Source organism: Salvelinus fontinalis, chromosome 1 (assembly GCF_029448725.1).
Source record: "Salvelinus fontinalis isolate EN_2023a chromosome 1, ASM2944872v1, whole genome shotgun sequence".
NCBI lineage: Eukaryota > Metazoa > Chordata > Actinopteri > Salmoniformes > Salmonidae > Salvelinus > Salvelinus fontinalis.
In genome coordinates, this window is record NC_074665.1 from 68593230 (window position 1) to 68612660 (window position 19431).

At 41.4% G+C, this 19431-nt stretch overlaps 2 protein-coding genes across 4 annotated transcripts in view; both read right to left on the bottom strand.

Moving 5' to 3' along the window:
- Positions 1 to 4760, bottom strand: part of rab40b (RAB40B, member RAS oncogene family) — a 60047-nt gene extending 55287 nt beyond the window's left edge. Inside the window, exon 1 of the mRNA XM_055931311.1 lies at positions 3851 to 4760. Within this exon, the coding sequence (XP_055787286.1) occupies positions 3851 to 3992 (142 nt within the window). The 5' untranslated portion in view covers positions 3993 to 4760. The remainder of the gene's footprint in view (positions 1 to 3850) is intronic.
- Positions 4761 to 12235: 7475 nt separating this feature from the next.
- The window catches only part of LOC129860697 (cytochrome c oxidase assembly protein COX11, mitochondrial), a 70603-nt gene continuing 63407 nt past the window's right edge, over positions 12236 to 19431 (bottom strand). For all 3 annotated transcript variants that reach the window (XM_055931387.1, XM_055931371.1, XM_055931379.1), the window contains exons 3-5: positions 18977 to 19132; positions 18397 to 18522; positions 12236 to 12772 (exon numbers count right to left, since the gene is read on the bottom strand). In XM_055931387.1, coding sequence (XP_055787362.1) covers positions 12572 to 12772; positions 18397 to 18522; positions 18977 to 19132 — 483 coding nt within the window. In that variant the 3' untranslated portion in view covers positions 12236 to 12571. The remainder of the gene's footprint in view (positions 12773 to 18396; positions 18523 to 18976; positions 19133 to 19431) is intronic.

Sequence of the window (19431 nt, forward strand, 5' to 3'; positions counted from 1 at the left end):
CCAAAGGACAACACGGAGGTTACCAGAGTACACAGAGAGGACTTCCCTTTGTAGTGCTCTCCCCAGGCCTGGAACTATAACAGTCAGTCCCTGAGGTAAGCTCTCTCTATCATGTACCTCATTACATTTTCCACAACAACCTAAGCTTAGTCAGCTACCTGCAAATGCAGGTAAACAACTAACAGAGTAGGATGACGTTTCCCCTAGACGCTGATTCAAGTTCAGTTTTGTGTTTCCCCTAATGGTTATGGTAGAGTTTTGGATAAGATAAGATGTACTTTATTGTGTATTAACAATGTGTCTTTATGTCCACAACACAATAATTGGTTCTTGCCCTGCAGTAGCTGTTATTTTTCCCCTCTGAATTCTTCTGTCATTTTGTGTGCTGGATGTTGTGGAGATGCAGTAACTGACGTATTGACTTATCAGAACACATTGGCGTGGGCTTTGCATGATTAGCTGTCTGATGCCTGAGCTGTCTTCGACCAACGCTGGAGAGTTTTCTCAAGGTTGCAGAAACAAGCTTGGACATGTTTCTGAAATCGCATCTACAGTGCCTTCAGAAAGTATTCACACCCCTTGACACCCCTTTTTCCACATTACAGCCTGAATTTCAAATGTATAAAAGGTTGTTTTTTTGTCACTGGCCTACACACATTACCCCATAATGTCAAAGTGGAATTATATTTTTAGAATTTAGAAATGTCTTGAGTCAATAAGTATCCAACCCCTTTGTTATGGCAAGCCTAAATAAATAAATATATAAATATATATTTTTTTTTACAAATCATAAAATCAAAGTCACATACTAAGTTGCATGGACTAACACTGTGTGCAATACTAGAGCCATGACTACATGGAGCTCTATTCCACATCAGGCAACTGAATCAAGCATTAGAATCAGATTTAAAAAGCAGGTAAAAATATCAAATCAAATTTATTTATATAAATTTATATAGATATTTATTTAAAATACACCTTATGGAACAGTGGGGACTGTGAAGTAACACAAACATAGGCACAGACACATGCATACACACACATGATAACATACACACCATACTGAAAGCTGTAATCGCTGCCAAAGGTGCTTCTACAAAGTATTTACTGAGGGGTGTGAATGGAAATTAGATATTTTTGTATTTCATTTTCAATGCATTTGAAAACAGTTATAAAAACATGTTTTCCATTTGTCATTGTGCGGTATTGTGTGTAGATTGGTGAGATTTATAAAAATATTTAATCGATGTTGAATTCAGGCTGTAACACAACAAAATATAGAATAAGTCAAAGGGTATGAATACTTTCTGAAGGCGCTGTACCTACCACCTTTAGGGTGTTATACTCAAGTTACGCATTGTGGTGAAAAGCAACTGGTGGTGAGACATACAGCTACATGACCAAAAGTATGTGGACACGTACTCGTCGAACATCTCATTCCAAATTCATGGGCATTAATATGGAGTTGGTCCCCCCTTTGCTGCTATAACAGCCTCCACTCTTCTTGGAAGGCTTTCCACTAGATGTTGGAACATTGCTGCGGGGACTTGCTTTCAATCAGCCACAAGAGCATTAGTGAGGTCGGGCACTAATGTTGGGAGATTAGGCCTGGCTCGCAGTCAGCATTCCAATTCATCCCAAAGGTGTTCGATGGGGTTGAGGTAAAGGCTCTGTGCAGGCCAGTCAAGTTCTTCCACACCAATCTCGACAAACCATTTATGTATGGACCTCGCTTTGTGCACGGGGGCATTGTCATGCTGAAACAGGAAAAGGCCTTCCCCAGTCGGAAGCACAGAATCGACTAGAATGTCATTGTATGTTGTAGCGTTAAGATTTCCCTTCACTGGAACTACGGGGCCTAGCCCGAACCATGAAAAACAGCCCCAGACAAATTATTCCTCCTCCTGTTATGCTGGTGAATGAGGACCCAAAAGCGACTTAACAAAAACAGAGTCTTTATTCCAGTCTTAAACAAAACGGTACTCCAGGATATATCTTAGATGACACCTGCTCACACGCAGCATCTGTTGAAGGCAAAAACACGACAGGGCGGAACCAGGACACAGAACAGCAAACATCAAACAAAGATCCGACAAAGACAGAAGCGGAAAACAGAGGGAGAAATAGGAACTCTAATCAGAGGGCAAAATAGGGGACAGGTGTGAAAGATTAAATGAGGTAGTTAGGAGAATGAGGAACAGCTGGGAGCAGGAACGGAACGATAGAGAGAGAGCGAGAGAGGAAGAGAGGGAGGGAAAGAGAGAGGGATAGAAAAAGGGAAAGAACCTACTAAGACCAGCAGAGGGAGACAAATGGAAGGGAAGCACAGGGACAAGACATGATAATCAAATGACAAAACATGACACCTCCACCAAACTTTACAGTTGGCACTATTCATTGGGGCAGGTAGCGTTCTCCTGGCATCCGCCAAACCCAGATTAGTCCGTCAGATTGCCAGATGGTGAAGAGTGATTCATCACTCCAGAGAACGCATTTCCACTGCTCCAGAATCCAATGGCGGCGAGCTTTACACCGCTCCAGCCTGTGTGCGGTAGCTCGGCAATGAAAACCTATTTCATGAAACTCCCGACGAACAGTTATTGTGCTGATGTTGCTTCCAGAGGCAGTTTGGAACTCTGTAGTAAGTGTTGCAATCGAGGACAGATTTACGTGCTATGCGCTTCAGCACTCGGCGGTCTCGTTCTGTGAGCTTGTGTGGCCTACCACTTCGCGGCTGAGCCGTTGTTGCTCCTAGACGTTTCTACTTCAAAATAACAGCACTTACAGTTGACCGGGGCAGCTCTAGCAGGGCAGAAATTTGACAAACTGACTTATTGGAAAGGTGGCCTCCTATAACGTTGCCACATTGAAAGTTTCTGAGCTCTTCAGTATGGGCCATTCTACTGTCAATGTTTGTCTATGGAGATTGCATGGCTGTGTGCTCAATTTTATACCCCTGTCAACAGTGTGGCTGAAATAGGCGAATCCACTAATTTGAAGGGGTGTCCACATGCTTTTGTATATGTTGTGGTACATATGGCCAAGCTTTTATTACACTCCTTTTATGTGGAACTGCACCAAATACCCTAATTTCAAACGCATAATTATCCTTACACCTCTGAAGACACTAGCCTCTTTCAAGCCGGTCAGAAGAACTTATGAGTTTTATTTCTGAACACTCAAAAACGTGTTTCTCCACCGACAATTGGATAAGGGGAACCATGGGGTGTTAACACTTGATGGAGACTAGAGATGCTGACTGCCAATGTGTCCACCCTGAGACATGCCATTACGTTAATATCCCCAGTAATAAAACACCTATGATTTTTTTTCCTAGAGTAGAGGTGACTGTCAAGCTCTGACACGGGTAGGTGACATCTAAGCCCATATGTCCTGTCACTCATGATGATCATCCACAATATTGTCCTAAAGGCACCATATTCCCTAAATAGGGCACTGGTCTGAAGTAGTGCACTATCGGGTGCCATTTGGGATGCAAACCTACTCTCAGATGTCCAAGATGACATGTCCAGTCTTGGTATTGGTCCACTAATCCTAAATATAACCCTTTAAACCCAAAGAATGTAAACTGGCTAGCTAAAGCATGACGACCACAGCGTTTTTCGGGGCTCTGATGACACGGACCATCCAGAACAAGCTGTGCATAAAACGTACTGTGTGTGACCACTTGTTTGTTGTGCAATAAAAACATTGAAAAAAGTTCTATATTATCGAGTCCTGGTGATCATAACATGTAATCTTCAATACTTTCTATAAATAAATGTTTGAAATGAAAATATGTCATTTGTTTGTTTATAGTTCTGGCTGCCGTTGTATACTTGACACTCACCCATGTTGTAGCCATATGGAGACTCGCTGGCTCCGTCCTGGAGGCTCGCCAGTATCTCCCCCTTTCCCACATCGCTGTCTCCCACCAGGAGAAACTTAAGCAGAAAATCGTAAGCCTTGGCGGGGCTGGTTCTGTGGTTCATCCTCGCGGTGAAGAATGATTATGTTCCATCATGGAACAACTTGTACAAGACTGTTCAATCACTTATATTTCTCTTCCAACTCAAGATTTGAGAGCTGTGTGACGCACGAATTAAAGTAGCAAAGAAGCGAGTCAAGTTGAATGTTGTGTTCTTTGATAGTTCATCTAGTGGATAGCCTTATATTATCAGTCATAATGAATATCTGGGAACTCACAATGTATCCATTTAGAATAAATGCATCAAACACAGATTTGAAGTCTCCTAAAATAGGAATTTGAATGAAAGCTACAAGTGTCAATTTTGCCAACGAAAGTGACAACACAATGTAACATAAACAATTATACAAATGAGCCTACATCTACAGTGTGTTCCACTGTAACATCAAAGCTTGCCGCTCACGCCGAACCTGTCCCAGTGTTCAAATCGTCATTCCATAAATCCTCCATTCCCGCTACCGTGCATTGAAAGTACCAGACGTCTGACTTGTTATAACGCTGTATTGTACCGCCAGCCACACTGTTCCGCAGCTCTCTCTGATCTCTGTCGTTTCCTGTCCCCAGTAGCGGCAGAGTCTCGAGTTTTACACGGTTATGGTTGGCTCATCCACCGGGTTGCTAGGGCAGTCTTGAGTCAGTAGTAGGCTAGTCGCTGCAAACGTCTATCAAAATCTCCATTTGGGCTACCCATTTGATTCAATAGAGGGGTGTGGCTACCGTGGGTAGCCAAGCTTTGTGAGGTCTGGAATCAACCCATACCCCTGATTTGAGATCAGTGTTAGTGATTTTAACCCTGTAGGAAGGGATAGGATGGCGGCTGTTTGAACTGATTCCGGGTCAGTGTTTGCAGATGTCCGCAGCAGCCGCTGGCTTGGCAACGGACAGCATGGCTCGGTTTGTGTTTGTTGTTGTTGTTGTTTTGTCTGGGAACGATTTCTGATGTAGCGCAGAACACCTCGGAGGATTTAGGGACATTAGGCTATTCTATTCATACAATGGCGCAGTCAGCCACGCTCCAAAACAACAGCACATAACAGAGAAAAACAGTTACAATCATTTTGATAAGGGAATTATAATGAAAAAACGGATTAAAACGTGATCAATAAGAGTATTACCTAATTTAATGGATTACGTTTTCCCTAAGAAAAACAGTAAGAGACAATAGGCTACATAGCCTATACAGTACATGATTCAAGAAAAATACAACTGCACCATTATTAATGAAGGGCTGTTTACATGTGATCTAGTGCTCAATAGGAATACAACATATTAGGCTACTCTTGTCCTGTAAATAGGCTATCATATAATGATGGAGGTATTCTAATACCAAACGAGACTGCAGTGTAGCCTACATTCATCAGTGAGTAAACATTGCATTGCGCAGCAGTACAATGTTGTTTACACAGTGTAGTGGATGGATGCCGCGGGTCTGTTGATCAGATGGGTTATGTAACTATAAGAGAGGAGCTGCCTTCTGGCGTCAGTTCCAACTCCACTGTGGCCATTGCGTAATTGCACACCAGGCACCAGACTATGGATGGATTCGAGGAATGAATACGGACATGGACATATTTTGTACCCTAATTACAAATTCGTTATTAGCCTACACCATCAATGGTATGGGACATAATGTACATGATAATAAAACATTGCTGGTAGAACATTTTACTGAATTTATATAGTGAAATTTAGATAATTTAAAGAAAATAAGATGCGACTTAAATTTGACAGAATTTCTTAAATGTTCTGTTCATTGCTTTTATTTGCGTGGTAATTTTTTTCTTTGCTCATATTACATCAGATAATATCGTCCACTACCCGAGTTCATTAGTGCGCCACAGTTTTTGAGTGCGTCTACCAGCAATGATTACGGGTAATCTACTGCTCTCGGGTGGTATATTGTCGGTAGTACACATAATACATTTGCAAAATTCTAGATGCAAAGTTCAAACGGATACGTGTACGTTTTTTTTCATATACAGTGCCTTCAGAATCTATTCACACCCCATGACTTTTCCACATTTTGTTGTGTTACAGCCTGAATTTATAACATTGAGATTTTGTGTCACTGATTTACACACAATACCCCATAATGTCAAAGTGGAATTTTGTTTGTAGAACATTTTCTACATTAATACAACATTTAAAGCTGAAATATCTTGAGTCAATAAGTATTCAACCCCTTTGTTATGGTAAGTCCTGTGTGGGGGGCCTGTTTTATATGTTATTTTGGCATTAATTACTTGTCTCATATCAGTTTGCAAACAATGGTATTTAAAAAATATATATAATTGATTAAATAAAGCTGCATACAAACATGGTCTCTTGTTTTCTTTCTTGAGTAAGGCAGCTCCAAAATGGAGGTGTTTCAGCCTAGCTCAGTGCTTTCTGTGGTGGTGGGGCAGTCAGCAGAAAATACAGAGCGTAGGGGTTGATAATGTTCTCTAGTTGCGCCGTGATTGGCTCAGTGTTCTGTCACTCATGGGGACACTACGTCACCGCAAAATCTACAGGGAGAGCTCAAAAATTCAAGCCCCTGGGTGCTGCCATAGAGTTACATTAGAAGTGCCGATCCAAGAAGGCTCAAGGTCATTGGCCACAGATAAAATGATGTAAAATCACGTGATATCTACAGTAGCTTTGATTGGACATCATACTTTCAAAATCTTAGCTAGCAGTCATCATCATGAATCAAGTCGACACTCTACTGGCAAATCCTTTTCAGTACTTGTCATTTGAAGATAAATAATGAAGAGAAATTATAGATAACACTTATCGGTGCTAATTGGCCATTGGATATAAACATTACACAACATGTTGGAAATCACAAATTCAACAATACGTGGTTTGGCTAACTGCAAGCATTGCAAAACAATCACTAGCCTGCTATTCAATGGAGTGGATGTGCGGTACAAGTCTGGGTTTAAGGGTCTCTTTTCCAAGCTTAAAAGGATAAACATTCAACATTGGCCATGCTGTCAACCCAGCATGACTTCTGCCGCTTTCAAAACTGGAAACTTGGAACTGGGAAATCTCAGACTTCAGTGAGTTCAAGACAAGGAACTATGAAAAAACTAGCTCTGACGGGGAAAATATGTTTTTAACGGTCATCCAACTCGGAATTCCAAGTTGGGAACTCGGGCCTCTTTCTAGAGCTCCGACCTAAAGATCACTAAAGTCATCATTCGACCTTGTTTTTTTTCACTGTTCATAAATCCAGAGAATGCCAGACTTTGATGACAACGTTTGATGGCAAAATTTGCCCACGATGGACTGCCGCACCACCTTCCTGTTCAAGTGAGCACAGCACAACAAGGTGAGTCCAAACATGGCTCAGGGATTTCACCATGAGGCCAATGGTGATATGAACAAGGCCAGCGTCATCTGATTTACATCTCCAACATTTGCTGTCGTTTGTCATTTTTGCCTTGTGCATTTTAGAGGGAGTCCAGTAAGATCTATTCATTATATTATACTAAGCCATTTGTGTTTTGGACTCTGCCCTTTCTAAAATTGTTTTTCCCATTCAATTTCTTGTATATTAATCTTCACCCCATTTTTCCCTTAAGGAAATTGAATGGGATCTTAAGCACTTACACATTCGTAACTTATTGTACTAATTAAAATTTGTAACATATAAGAATTTCAGGATTTACTTTTTTTTTTGCAGGGCGTTACATGCCATACGAATTGGATGACGTAGTACCCAATTGCACACCATTTTTGGGGACCAGTTTTGGCTTGTGAGGGCTATTTTCCAAACTATTGGCTAAAATTATATAAAACCTCTGTAGCATCACTTTAAGGGAAGATGTAGTCCCCTTGTTTTTTTGGTTTAAGAATTTATACACCCTCAATACCAGGTGGTTTTTGGAATGGAAATCCTTTAGAAATTGTTCAAATCCTGTTTAAATGTAATTGTTCTATCTCCGACTTGACTGCCTATACAATCAGAATGATTCTAAAATAGGTTGGTCGAGCCGGTCTTATAATTTACTCAGATCCATTACTTAATAATCTTTAAACAAATCAGACACGGTCCAAACTCCCATCTGTCGCCAATCTTTCCAAAATATTGGTCTCTGATTGATTAATATGCATTAATTGCTCCAGATGTTTGCTTGAATCTAAAATAGAAATGGAGGAATATCACCCGATCTTGGAATTAATAGATTACTTAATAGATATTAGATTAATAGAATTAAAAAGGTGAACTGCTATTTTGGAGGGACCGGAAGTGTTGGCTGTGCATTTGGCCAATGACAGGCATTCCACATTTAACCCCACCACATGTGAAAATTTTAATATAAAGTTGTTTTTGGATTTTATGCAATAAACAAGAGAGGGGGAAAATTACGTTTTTTTTATCTCGTTTTTTTTGCATGTAAACCAAAAAACAACTTGAGATGTCAATGGGGTTTAAACGCTTATACAGTGCCAAGGTAAGATTTCTCAATTTCTAGGTAACAGGCAAATGTCTCCATAAAAAATAGAACACTTAATAATAATGCTAATTTAGGTTTTTCTACTTTTTGGTGAAGATGTCATTTTCTGACCATAGAACGCAAGAATGACATCATTATTAGGCAAAAAGACTAGTTATAGCCAATGAATTCCCAATGTGATTCGGCGGCAGTTCAAAACAGCCAATACTAGCTAGGTTACATTTTGAGTTAAGAAATTATTGGATGATATGACATGTAAAATTAATGTTATCTAGTTAGTTGGCTAGCTAATAAATTTAACAGAAATATCTAGCTATTGTTTTCCAATAAGTAAACAATAGTTAGCTTGCTAGCTAGCTAGACAGCCATTGACGCTGCAGGCAGCTAACTAACCAAAACGTGGCTAAGTACCACATTAAAATTATACAGCTATGGTAATCCTGGTTAGCTAAATGCTACCATATAACTAGACCCTTTCTGCTAAATGTACTGGTCAGCTAACTATCGAATGTTAACTAGCCCAAATGTGTTCGATAGCTAGCTAAGTAGCTTCTTCTGTAGCATAAATCAGATTGGCCACCGAAGGGTCTCTCCACAGACAGAAAGGGTAACTCAGACACATCACAGGGGATAGCTATAAAGCTGAAGCATCCGTTTAGAACGTTTTCTCACCACCAAATATGGTAGTGAGAGGAAGTCAAGACGCGGGTGGTGAGAGAGGATGGAACTAGGTGAAACTGGGTTTACATTCAGCTAATTTCTCATCGATGAAACATCTGATCACATTTTATGTTCCCAATACTATTTTATCCCTATATTGTTTTATGTCCTCCCCGGATTCAAGAAGAAAGATGACGAGTCCAACGGTGATCCGTTGATTTCGTCACCCTAATCTTGGCCATCCCCACAAGGGTAAATAACTCCAATAATGTTTGAATGCATGATGATAGAAACATACGATTTGGACCATTTGTTTTATTAGAGGAGTATCTACACAATTAACATATTATTTTACCCATTGGCCAAAATATGCGTTCTTTATTGGACACCCTACTAAAGCAGATTATTTTGAACCTTTTCAGATTATGGAATTTTCACAATGCCTAGTAATTAGGTGGCTATGCCTCTCTTAGTATTATATCTAGAATACAAAATCTACTCTGGCCAAAATATTATTGCAGATAATTTTATGATGTTATTAGCTGTTGTATAAAGAAAACCTTTGCCTGTCACCTTTTAAGCACAACAATGATAGTGTATTGACTTACAAACGAACTGCTGTTACTGTAAATTGTTAGCTAACTGATATATCTTAGCTAACTATTGGCAATCTCATTCAATGATGCCATACAGCTAAAACAACAGTATGTATTGCTAGACTAAAGATATGCCCCATGCAATAGTTAGCCAGAGGTTGCACAACTAGTGTGTGGTGTCAGGAAGTGTGGTGTCAGGAAAATAACCTCACACTCAACGTCAACAAAACAAAGGAGATAATCGTGGACTTCAGGAAACAGTTGAGGGAGCACCCCCCTATCCACATCGACGGGACAGTAGTGGAGAAGGTGGAAAGTTTTAAGTTCCTCGGCGTACACATCACGGACAAACTGAAATGGTCCACCCACAGACAGCATGGTGAAGAAGGCGCGACAGAGCCTCTTCAACCTCAGGAGGCTGAAGAAATTTGGCTTGTCACCAAAAACACTCACAAACTTTTACAGATGCACAATCGAGAGCATCCTGTCGGGCTGTATCACCGACTGGTACGGCAACTGCTCCGCTCACAACCGTAAGGCTCTCCAGAGGGTAGTGAGGTCTGCACAACGCATCACCGGGGGAAAACTACCTGCCCCCCAGGACACCGACACCACCCGATGTCACAGGAAGGCCAAAAAGATCATCAAGGACAACAACCACCCGAGCCACTGCCTGTTCACCCCACTGTCATCCAGAAGGCGAGGTCAGTACAGGTGCATCAAAACTGGGACCGAGAGACTGAAAAAAACAGCTTCTATCTCAAGGCCATCAGACTGTTAAACAGCCATCACTAACATTGAGTGGCTGCGCCAACATACAGACTCAAATCTCTAGCCACTTTAATAATAAAAACTTGGATGTAATAAATGTATCACTAGTCACTTTAAACAATGCCACTTTATATAATGTTTACATACCCTACATTACTCATCTCATATGTATATACTGTACTCTATACCATCTACTGCATCTTGCCTATGCCGTTCGGCCATATATTTATATGTACACATTCTTATTCATTCCTTTACACTTGTGTGTATAAGGTAGTTGTGAAATTGTTAGATTACTTGTTAGATATTACTGCAAGGTCGGAACTAGAAGCACAAGCATTTCGCTACACTCGCATTAACATCTGCTAACCATGTGTATGTGGCCAATAAAATTTGATTTGCATATTCTTTCAGCAGGTCTCCTCCAGCTATCGACAACCATACTCTGAGGTGGAACCAGATCTGCCCCGCCTTATTATTGAGCAATTTCACGCCAGCGTAGGCCGAAAATATTTTTGGTATGTCAGATTGTTCTGGCAATTCTGACATAGTAACTTAATTGGGAGGAAGGATGTTTGACATGCTTTTTACATTTGAATCACAAACCATTTTTAATCATGTTGAAATTGGACATTTTAGACCCCTTTCCACACCCCCATGTAAGATCTTATGATCCGTAAACCAAACATGATAGATAACTTTGTGCTGTCATTATACTCCTTATAGTTTGCTCTCAAATATGGAGTATGTCAACATTCTGAAAAAAAAAAAAATCTGTAATTCATTAAACATTACAAATGTTAATATCTCAAAAGTACCCTTTTTGATTTAGCTGTTTGGAACAATATACTCTACAAGTATATCAAAGTTATGATAAATGTTATGAGCACCACCACAATTTATTTGACTCCGTCTGCTGGTGATTTTCTAATGTGCAATCCCAAAGGTCTGTGTTTGGTTAAAGACCTACATTGTCAATTGCTATGTATAAAATGGATAAAATCTACAACAGTACCAAAGAGCCAACTCTGGAAATTTGTTGTTTGAAAAGTATATTGTTCCAAACACCTGACAGAGGAGAGTGCTGCCAAGCTGAAGAAAACCTTCCAAGAGTCCCACAAGCAGACACTGGACGACTTGCAAGGAGAGAAGGACAAAGTCAACATTCTGACCAAGGCCACAGCAAGATTGAGGATAAGCAGTCTCTGGGAGCTCAGCTCCAGAAAGAGATCAAGGAACTCCAGGTACAGTATGGGATCTAAACTCAAGTGCAGGAAAGCCCACCTGAATAATTTCCTGAAAAAAACAGACATTTCTTCAGGTAGCACACATTTGTCCTGGTGGCTTCTGATGGCTCAGTGGCTTGAAAGATGGTGCTTTTTACAGTATTGTAGAACTCATCCCCTGTCCATATATGGACAGGCCCAAAATGAAATGTTTCTAAAAGAAAGAATAAGCACACCCATGGTAGCAATTGAAAAGGGAAACTTTAAGAGATTGTGGGGAAATTCTCAGATGAAAGTTCTCAGAGAACAACACATTTTTGTCTTTGAATTGTCACCGATTATGAGCAGGTAAATGGGAAAATAAACGGCAAACATGATATTGATGTATCATTCGGCAGATATACGCTTCCATAATGATTAGTGATGACCTCTAGTGGTGAAATTGCAGCAATACAAAAACACAAGTCATTTGCAAGGTTCAGAGGGATAAATTGACCCTTAAATGGGGGGGGGGGGGGGGGGGGGGGAATAGAACAGTCTGATTAGTCCTCAAAGCTCAAATCATAATTTATTTGATTGAAGAACACTGTGCAGTCTTAAAGACACTTGATAAGTTAACTATTCATCACATGGACAACATTTTTACATAACCCCTTCTCTGTACATGATCATTTTCGTATATTATCTTTGCATTCTCTGATTCAGGGATGGATGACTGATATTATAGCAATCATCTGTGTCTAATACACACACCTCAACATTTTGTGTAACATCCTGTAGTGACAAAATGTGTCTCAGCACTAAATCCAATCTATGGATTGAATGCCTGTATATATTGGACTAACTCTGTAGCTCTGAGAACAGTAAATAGTATGAGGCCAATCTTCAGCTGTGTAGGGAAATCGGACTATATCCGGGGAGGGGTAGTTTCTGTCCCTCCTTGGCCTCGAAGAAGGTGTATGAGAGGGTGATGGTGTCGACACGGGCCATACGCGGGTCCTCGTCAAACTCAGGGTCGATGTAAAAGAACACGGGCATGTCCACTTCCTCTTTAGGGTTCAACCGCTGCTCCTCAAAACAGAAACACTGGGAGGGGAGAAGAGATACACATCTTAAACATCAGAGATACTCGATATGGAGGTAAATAGAGGTTCAATTTAGGTCAGGAGTCCCCACAACAAACTAAATAATGTAGATGAAGCTGTATGTGAGCCAGTGTTGTGTTCAAGACCACCTAAAGTGAGACCTGTCTCAAGTACTACAACACTGATGTGAGCTGCAGTGCTTACCCCAAAAAAGTATTGCAGACTGAAGATCAATGAAGAGATGCACACAGCAAAAATGTGCACATGGGGGGAAAAAATGCAAGTTTGTTCTTGCTTTGAATTTTACTTTTGGTGAATTACGTATAGTTCAGCCAGCCTGAACTATACTGATTGCCATTGGCGATAATGACTCAACACAAGTGTGTAAAAATCAGACAGGCTCAATATGCATGTCAATGTCCGGCCTTGCCCGTTTACAGTGTGATGTCTGGCAATGCAAGGCTTGTCAATGCCTGACAGACTATTTTTCATGACAGACTAGTAGGCGAGGAGATACTTTACTTAATCAACATTTCTTTATCCAAATAAGTAATTTAGAGCAAATAGTCCTAGTAGTGGCGGCAGGTAGCCTAGTAGTTAAAAGCATTGTGCCAGTAACCGAAAGGTCGCTGGTTCAAATCCCCAAGACGACTAAGTGAAAAATTGTTGATGTGCTCGAGCAAGACACTTAAGCCCAATTGCTCCTATAAGTCACCCAGGAAAAGACAGTCTGATAAATGACTACACTGTAAAAGTTGTGACTGTCGAACAATGTCATAAGGCAACTCAACACTCGACCGATTAAGATTTTAACGCCAATACCGATTATGGGAGGACCAAAAAATTTGTTTTTTAACATTTATTTGTAATAATGACAATTACAACAATACTGAATGAACACTTCTCTTTTACCTTAATATAATACATCAATAAAATCAATTTAGCCTCAAATAAATAAACATGTTCAATTTGGTTTAAATAATGCAAAAACAAAGTGTTGGAGAAGAAAGTAAAAGTGCAATATGTGCCGTGTAAATGTTTAAGTTCCTTGCTCAGAACATGAGAACATATGAAAGCTGGTGGTTCCTTTTAATATGAGTCTTCAATATTCCCAGGTTAGAAGTTTTAGGTTGTAGTTATTATAGGAATTATAGGACTATTTCTCTCTATACCATTTGTATTTCATATACCTTTGACTATTGGATGTTCTTATAGGCACTTTAGTATTGCCAGTGTAACAGTATAGCTTCCGTCCCTCTCCTCGCCCCTACCTGGGCTCGAACCAGGAACACATCGACAACAGCCACCCTCGAAGCATCGTTCCCCTTCGCTCCACAAAAGCCGCGGCACTTGCAGAGCAAGGGGAACAACTACTCCAAGTCTCAGAGCGAGTGACGTCACCGATTGAAATGCTATTAGTGCGCACCCCGCTAACTAGATAGCCATTTCACATCGGTTACACCAGCCTAATCTCGGGAGTTGATAGGCTTGAAGTCATAAACAGCTCAACGCTTGAAGCATTGTGAAGAGCTGCTGGCAAACGCACGAAAGTGCTGTTTGAATGAATGCTTACGAGCCTGCTGCTGCCTACCATCGCTCAGTCAGACTGCTCTATCAAATCATAGACTTAATTAAAACATAATAACACACAGAAATACGAGCCTTTGTTATGGTCGAATCCGGAAACGATCATTTCGAAAACAAAACGTTTATTCTTTCAGTGAAATACGGAACCGTTCCGTATTTTATATAACGGGTGTCATCCCTAAGTCTAAATATTGCCGTTACATTGTACAACCTTCAATGTTATGTCATAATTATGTACAATTCTGGCAAATTAATTACAGTCTTTGTTAGGAATAAATGGACTTCACACAGTTCGCAACGAGCCAGGCGACCCAAACTGCTGCATATACCCTGACTGCTTGCACGGAATGCAAGAGAAGTGACACAATTTCCCTAATTATAAGAAATTCATGTTAGCAGGCAATATTAACTAAATATGCAGGTTTAAAAATATATACTTGTGTATTGATTTTAAAGAAAGGCATTGATGTTTATGGTTAGGTTTGGTGCAACGACAGTGCTAAATCATCACCCGTTTGGCGAAGTAGGCTGTGATTCGATGAGAAATTAACAGGCACATCATTGATTATATGCAACGCAGGACACGCTAGATAAACTAGTAATATCAACCATGTGTAGTTAAGTAGTGATTATTCAAGATTGATTGTTTTTTATAAGATAAGTTTAATGCTAGCTAGCAACTTACCTTGGCTTCTTGCTGCCCTCATGTAACAGGTAGTCAGCCTGCCTTGCAGGCTCCTCGTGGAGTGCAATGTAAGGCAGGTGGTTAGAGCGTTGGACTAGTAACCGGAAGGTTGCAAAAACGAATCCCCAAGCTGACAAGGTAAAAATCTGTCGTTCTACCCCTGAACAAGGCAGTTAACCCACCGTTCCTAGGCCTTCAATGAAAATAAGAATGTGTTCTAGTGCCTAGTTAAATAAAGGTGTAAAAAAAAAAAAATCCCTCTTAACAGACTGGCACAATACATCAACAGTTTGGTACACATTTTCCGACAAGATAGAACTGCCAAAGAGGGCGGAGTTGCAAACTACTGCAGAGTTCTGTCTTACTATCTAGTTTAGGTCTGTACCCAAACAATTCGAGCTTCTATTTTTAAAAATCCACCTTTCCAGAAACTAGTCTCTCAATGTTGCTGCTTGCTATAGACCACCCTCTGCCCCCAGCTGTGCTCTGGACACCATATGTGAACTGATTGCCCCCCCCCATCTCCCCCCCATCTATCTTCAGAGCTCGTGCTGCTAGGTGACCTAAACTGGGACATGCTTAACACCCCAGCCATTCTACAATCTAAGCTTGATGCCCTCAATCTCACACAATTGATCAATGAACCTACCAGGTACAACCCCAAATCCGTAAACACGGGCACCCTCATAGATATCACCCTAACCAACTCGCCCTCTGCTGTTTTCAACCAAGATCTCAGCGATCACTGCCTCATTGCCCGCATCCGTAATGGGTCTGCGGTCAATCGATCACCCCTCATCAGTCAAACTCTCCCTAAAACACTTCAAAGAGCAGGCCTTTCTAATCGACCTGGCCAGGGTATCCTGGAAGGATATTGACCTCATCCCATCAGTAGAGGATGCCTGGTTATTCTTTAAAAAGTGCCTTCCTCACTATTTTAAATAAGCATGCCCCTTTCAAAAAATGTAGAACTAAGAACAGATATAGCCCTTGGTTCACTCCAGACCTGACTGCCCTTGACCAGCACAAAAACATCCTGTGGCGTTCTGCATTAGCATCGAATAGCCCCCGTGATATGAAACTTTTCAGGGAAGTTAGGAACCAATATACACAGGCAGTTAGGAAAGCTGAGGCTAGCTTTTTCACACATAAATTTGCATCCTGTAGCACAAACTCAAAAAGGTTCTGGGACACTATAAAGTCCATGGAGAATAAGAGCACCTCCTCCCAGCTGCCCACTGCACTGAGGCTAGGAAACATTGTCACCACTGATAAATCCACTAGAATTGAGAATTTCAAAAAGCATTTTTCTAGGGCTGGCCATGCTTTCCACCTGGCTACCCCAACCCCGGTCAACAGCCCTGCACCCCCCACAGCAACTCGCCCAAGCCACCCCCATTTCTCCTTCACCCACATCCTGATAGCCGATGTTCTGAAAGAGCTGCAAAATCTGGACTCCTTCAAATCAGCCGGGCTAGACAATCTGGACCCTCTTTTTCAAAAATTATCTGCAGAAATTGTTGCAACCCCTATTACTAGCCTGTTCAACCGCTCTTTCGTATCGTCTGAGATTCCAAAAGATTGGAAACCGGTCGCGATCACCCCCCTTTTCAAAGAGGGAGACACTCTAGATCCAAACTGCTACAGACCTATATCTATCCTGCCCTGCCTTTCTAAGGTTTTCGGAAGCCAAGTTAACAAACAGATTACCGACCATTTCAAATCCCACCGTACCTTCTCCGATATGCAATCTAGTTTCAGAGCTGGTCATGGGTGCACCTCAGCCACGCTCAAGGTCCTAAACGATATCATAACCGCCATCGATAAGAGACATTACTGTGCAGCCGTATTCATCGACCTGGCCAAGGCTTTCGACTCTGTCAATCTCCACATTCTTATCGGCAGACTCAACAGCCTTGGTTTCTCAAATGATTGCCTCGCCTGGTTCACCAACTACTTCTCTGATAGAGTTCAGTGTGTCAAATCGGAGGGCCTGTTGTCCGGACCTCTGGCAATCTCTATGGGGGTGCCACAGGGTTCAATTCTCGGGCCGGTTCTCTTCTCTGTATACATCAATGATGTCACTCTTGCTGCTGGTGATTCTCTGATCCACCTCTACACAGACGACACCATTCTGTATACTTCTGGCCCTTCTTTGGACACTGTGTTAACTAACATCCAGACGAGCTCCAATGCCATACAACTCTCCTTCCGTGGCCTCCAACTGCTCCTAAATGCAAGTAAAACTAAATGCATGCTCTTCAACCGATCGCTGCCCGCACCTCCCCGCCAGTTCAGCATCACTACTCTGGACGGTTCTGACTTAGAATATGTGGACAACTACAAATACCTAGGTGTCTGGCTAGACTGTAAACTCTCCTTCCAGACTGACATTAAGCAGCATCTCCAATCCTATTTCGCAACAAAGCATCCTTCACTCATGCTGCCAAACATACCCTCGTAAAACTGACCATCCTACCGATCCTCGACTTCGGCAATGTCATCTACAAAATAACCTCCAACACTCTACTCAACAAATTGGATGCAGTCTATCACAGCACCATCCGTTTTGTCACCAAAGCCCCATTTACTACCCACCACTGCAACCTGTACTCTCTCGTTGCCTGGCCCTCGTTTCATACTCGTCGCCAAACCCACTGGCTCCAGGTCATCTACAAGTCTTTGCTAAGTAAAACCCCGCCTTATCTCAGCTCAGCTCACTGGTGACCATAGCGGCACTCACCCATAGCACACGCTCCAGCAGGTATATCTCACTGGTCACCCCCAAAGCCAATTCCTCTTTGGCCGCCTTTCCTTCCAGTTCTCTGCTGCCGATGACTGGAGCGAACTGCAAAAATCACTGAAGCTGGAGACTCATATCTCCCTCACTAGCTTTAAGCACCAGCTATCAGAGCAGCTCACAGATCACTGCACATAGCTCATCCAACTACCTCATCCCAAAACTGTATTTATTTATTTATCTTGCTCCTTTGCACCCAAGTATCTCTACTTGCACATTCATCTTCTGCACATCTATTCACTCCAGTGTTTAATTTGTATATTGTAATTACTTCGCCACCATGGCCTATTTATTGCCTTACCTCCCTTATCTTACCTCATTTGCACACACTGTATATAGACTTTTTCTACTGTATTATTGACTATGTTTGTTTATTCCATGTGTAACTCTGCATTGTTGTATGTGTCGAACTGCTTTGCTTTATCTTGGCCAGGTCGCAGTTGTAAATGAGATCCTGTTCTCAACTAGCCTACCTGGTTAAATAAAAGGTGAAATGTATATATATATATTTTTTTAATAAAATAAATGACATGGACTACATGTTCATTAGTACCTGTATCTTGTTGAAGTACTGTCCAGCCTCAAAGGGCACTACGTTGTAGGTGGAGATCCCAATAACAGGTTTATCTGTGGGGTTCTTGGCTCTGTAGAAGGCCAGGGCAGTCTCTCCTGGAACCACCTGGAACACAACATACGCAATAAAATACCTCTATTGTAACACACACACACACACACACAATAAAATACCCATTGTAACACACACATACTCGTGACCAATGTCTTGACTTCATTGTGGAAACGCATCTATATGTCCATATATAATGTTTTTCTTGTTTAAATGTTCACCTGCTTGGGGACTGCCGATGGATATTAGCTGTTGGCTAAATCTGGTACAACGTATCTTTTCTCAAGTGTACTGAAAGTTATGTTTTGTTGTTCATTGTCCCTGTTCAAAAAACATAATAAGATAACTAAAACACACACAATAAAATACCTTTATTGTAACACACAATAAGGATTTGTTTTCTGCTAAAAGTAATGGTTTTGATGTCAGTCGTCTAATGGATCCTCCTTACTGGGTATGTGTGTGGAGGGAGAGCGAGCGAGTGAGCACTATATTAAGCATGTCTTACGTATATCTCGGACTGCTGCGGGCGGAAGTTCCACTGCATGCTGGCGTGTGTGTCAGCGTTGAAGGTGATCTTGATGATGCGGTCCATCACCGGCGTCATCGTCTCCACCTGCTCTGCATCGTGACCTGCCACCGCCGTCCCACCCAGACCGGACGCCTAGAGACAGACACACAACAGATGAGACACTCAGCTATCTAATAAATCCATCCATCTTTCAACCACTATTTTCAGGTCTTCTTGTAATACTTAGCTCCAGATTTCATGAAGGCTTCTATAATGACTTGTAAGCAAACCAACAATTTGCGATGTGCTACTATATCTACCTCCACAAACAAAACCTCAAATAATACATAAAAAATCTTCAAGTGGCAGTACTACTGTATCAAACATTGTATATCTCTGGGTCTATCTCTGCTCTCCTACCCGTCCCAGAGCCATATAGTTTAACATGGATG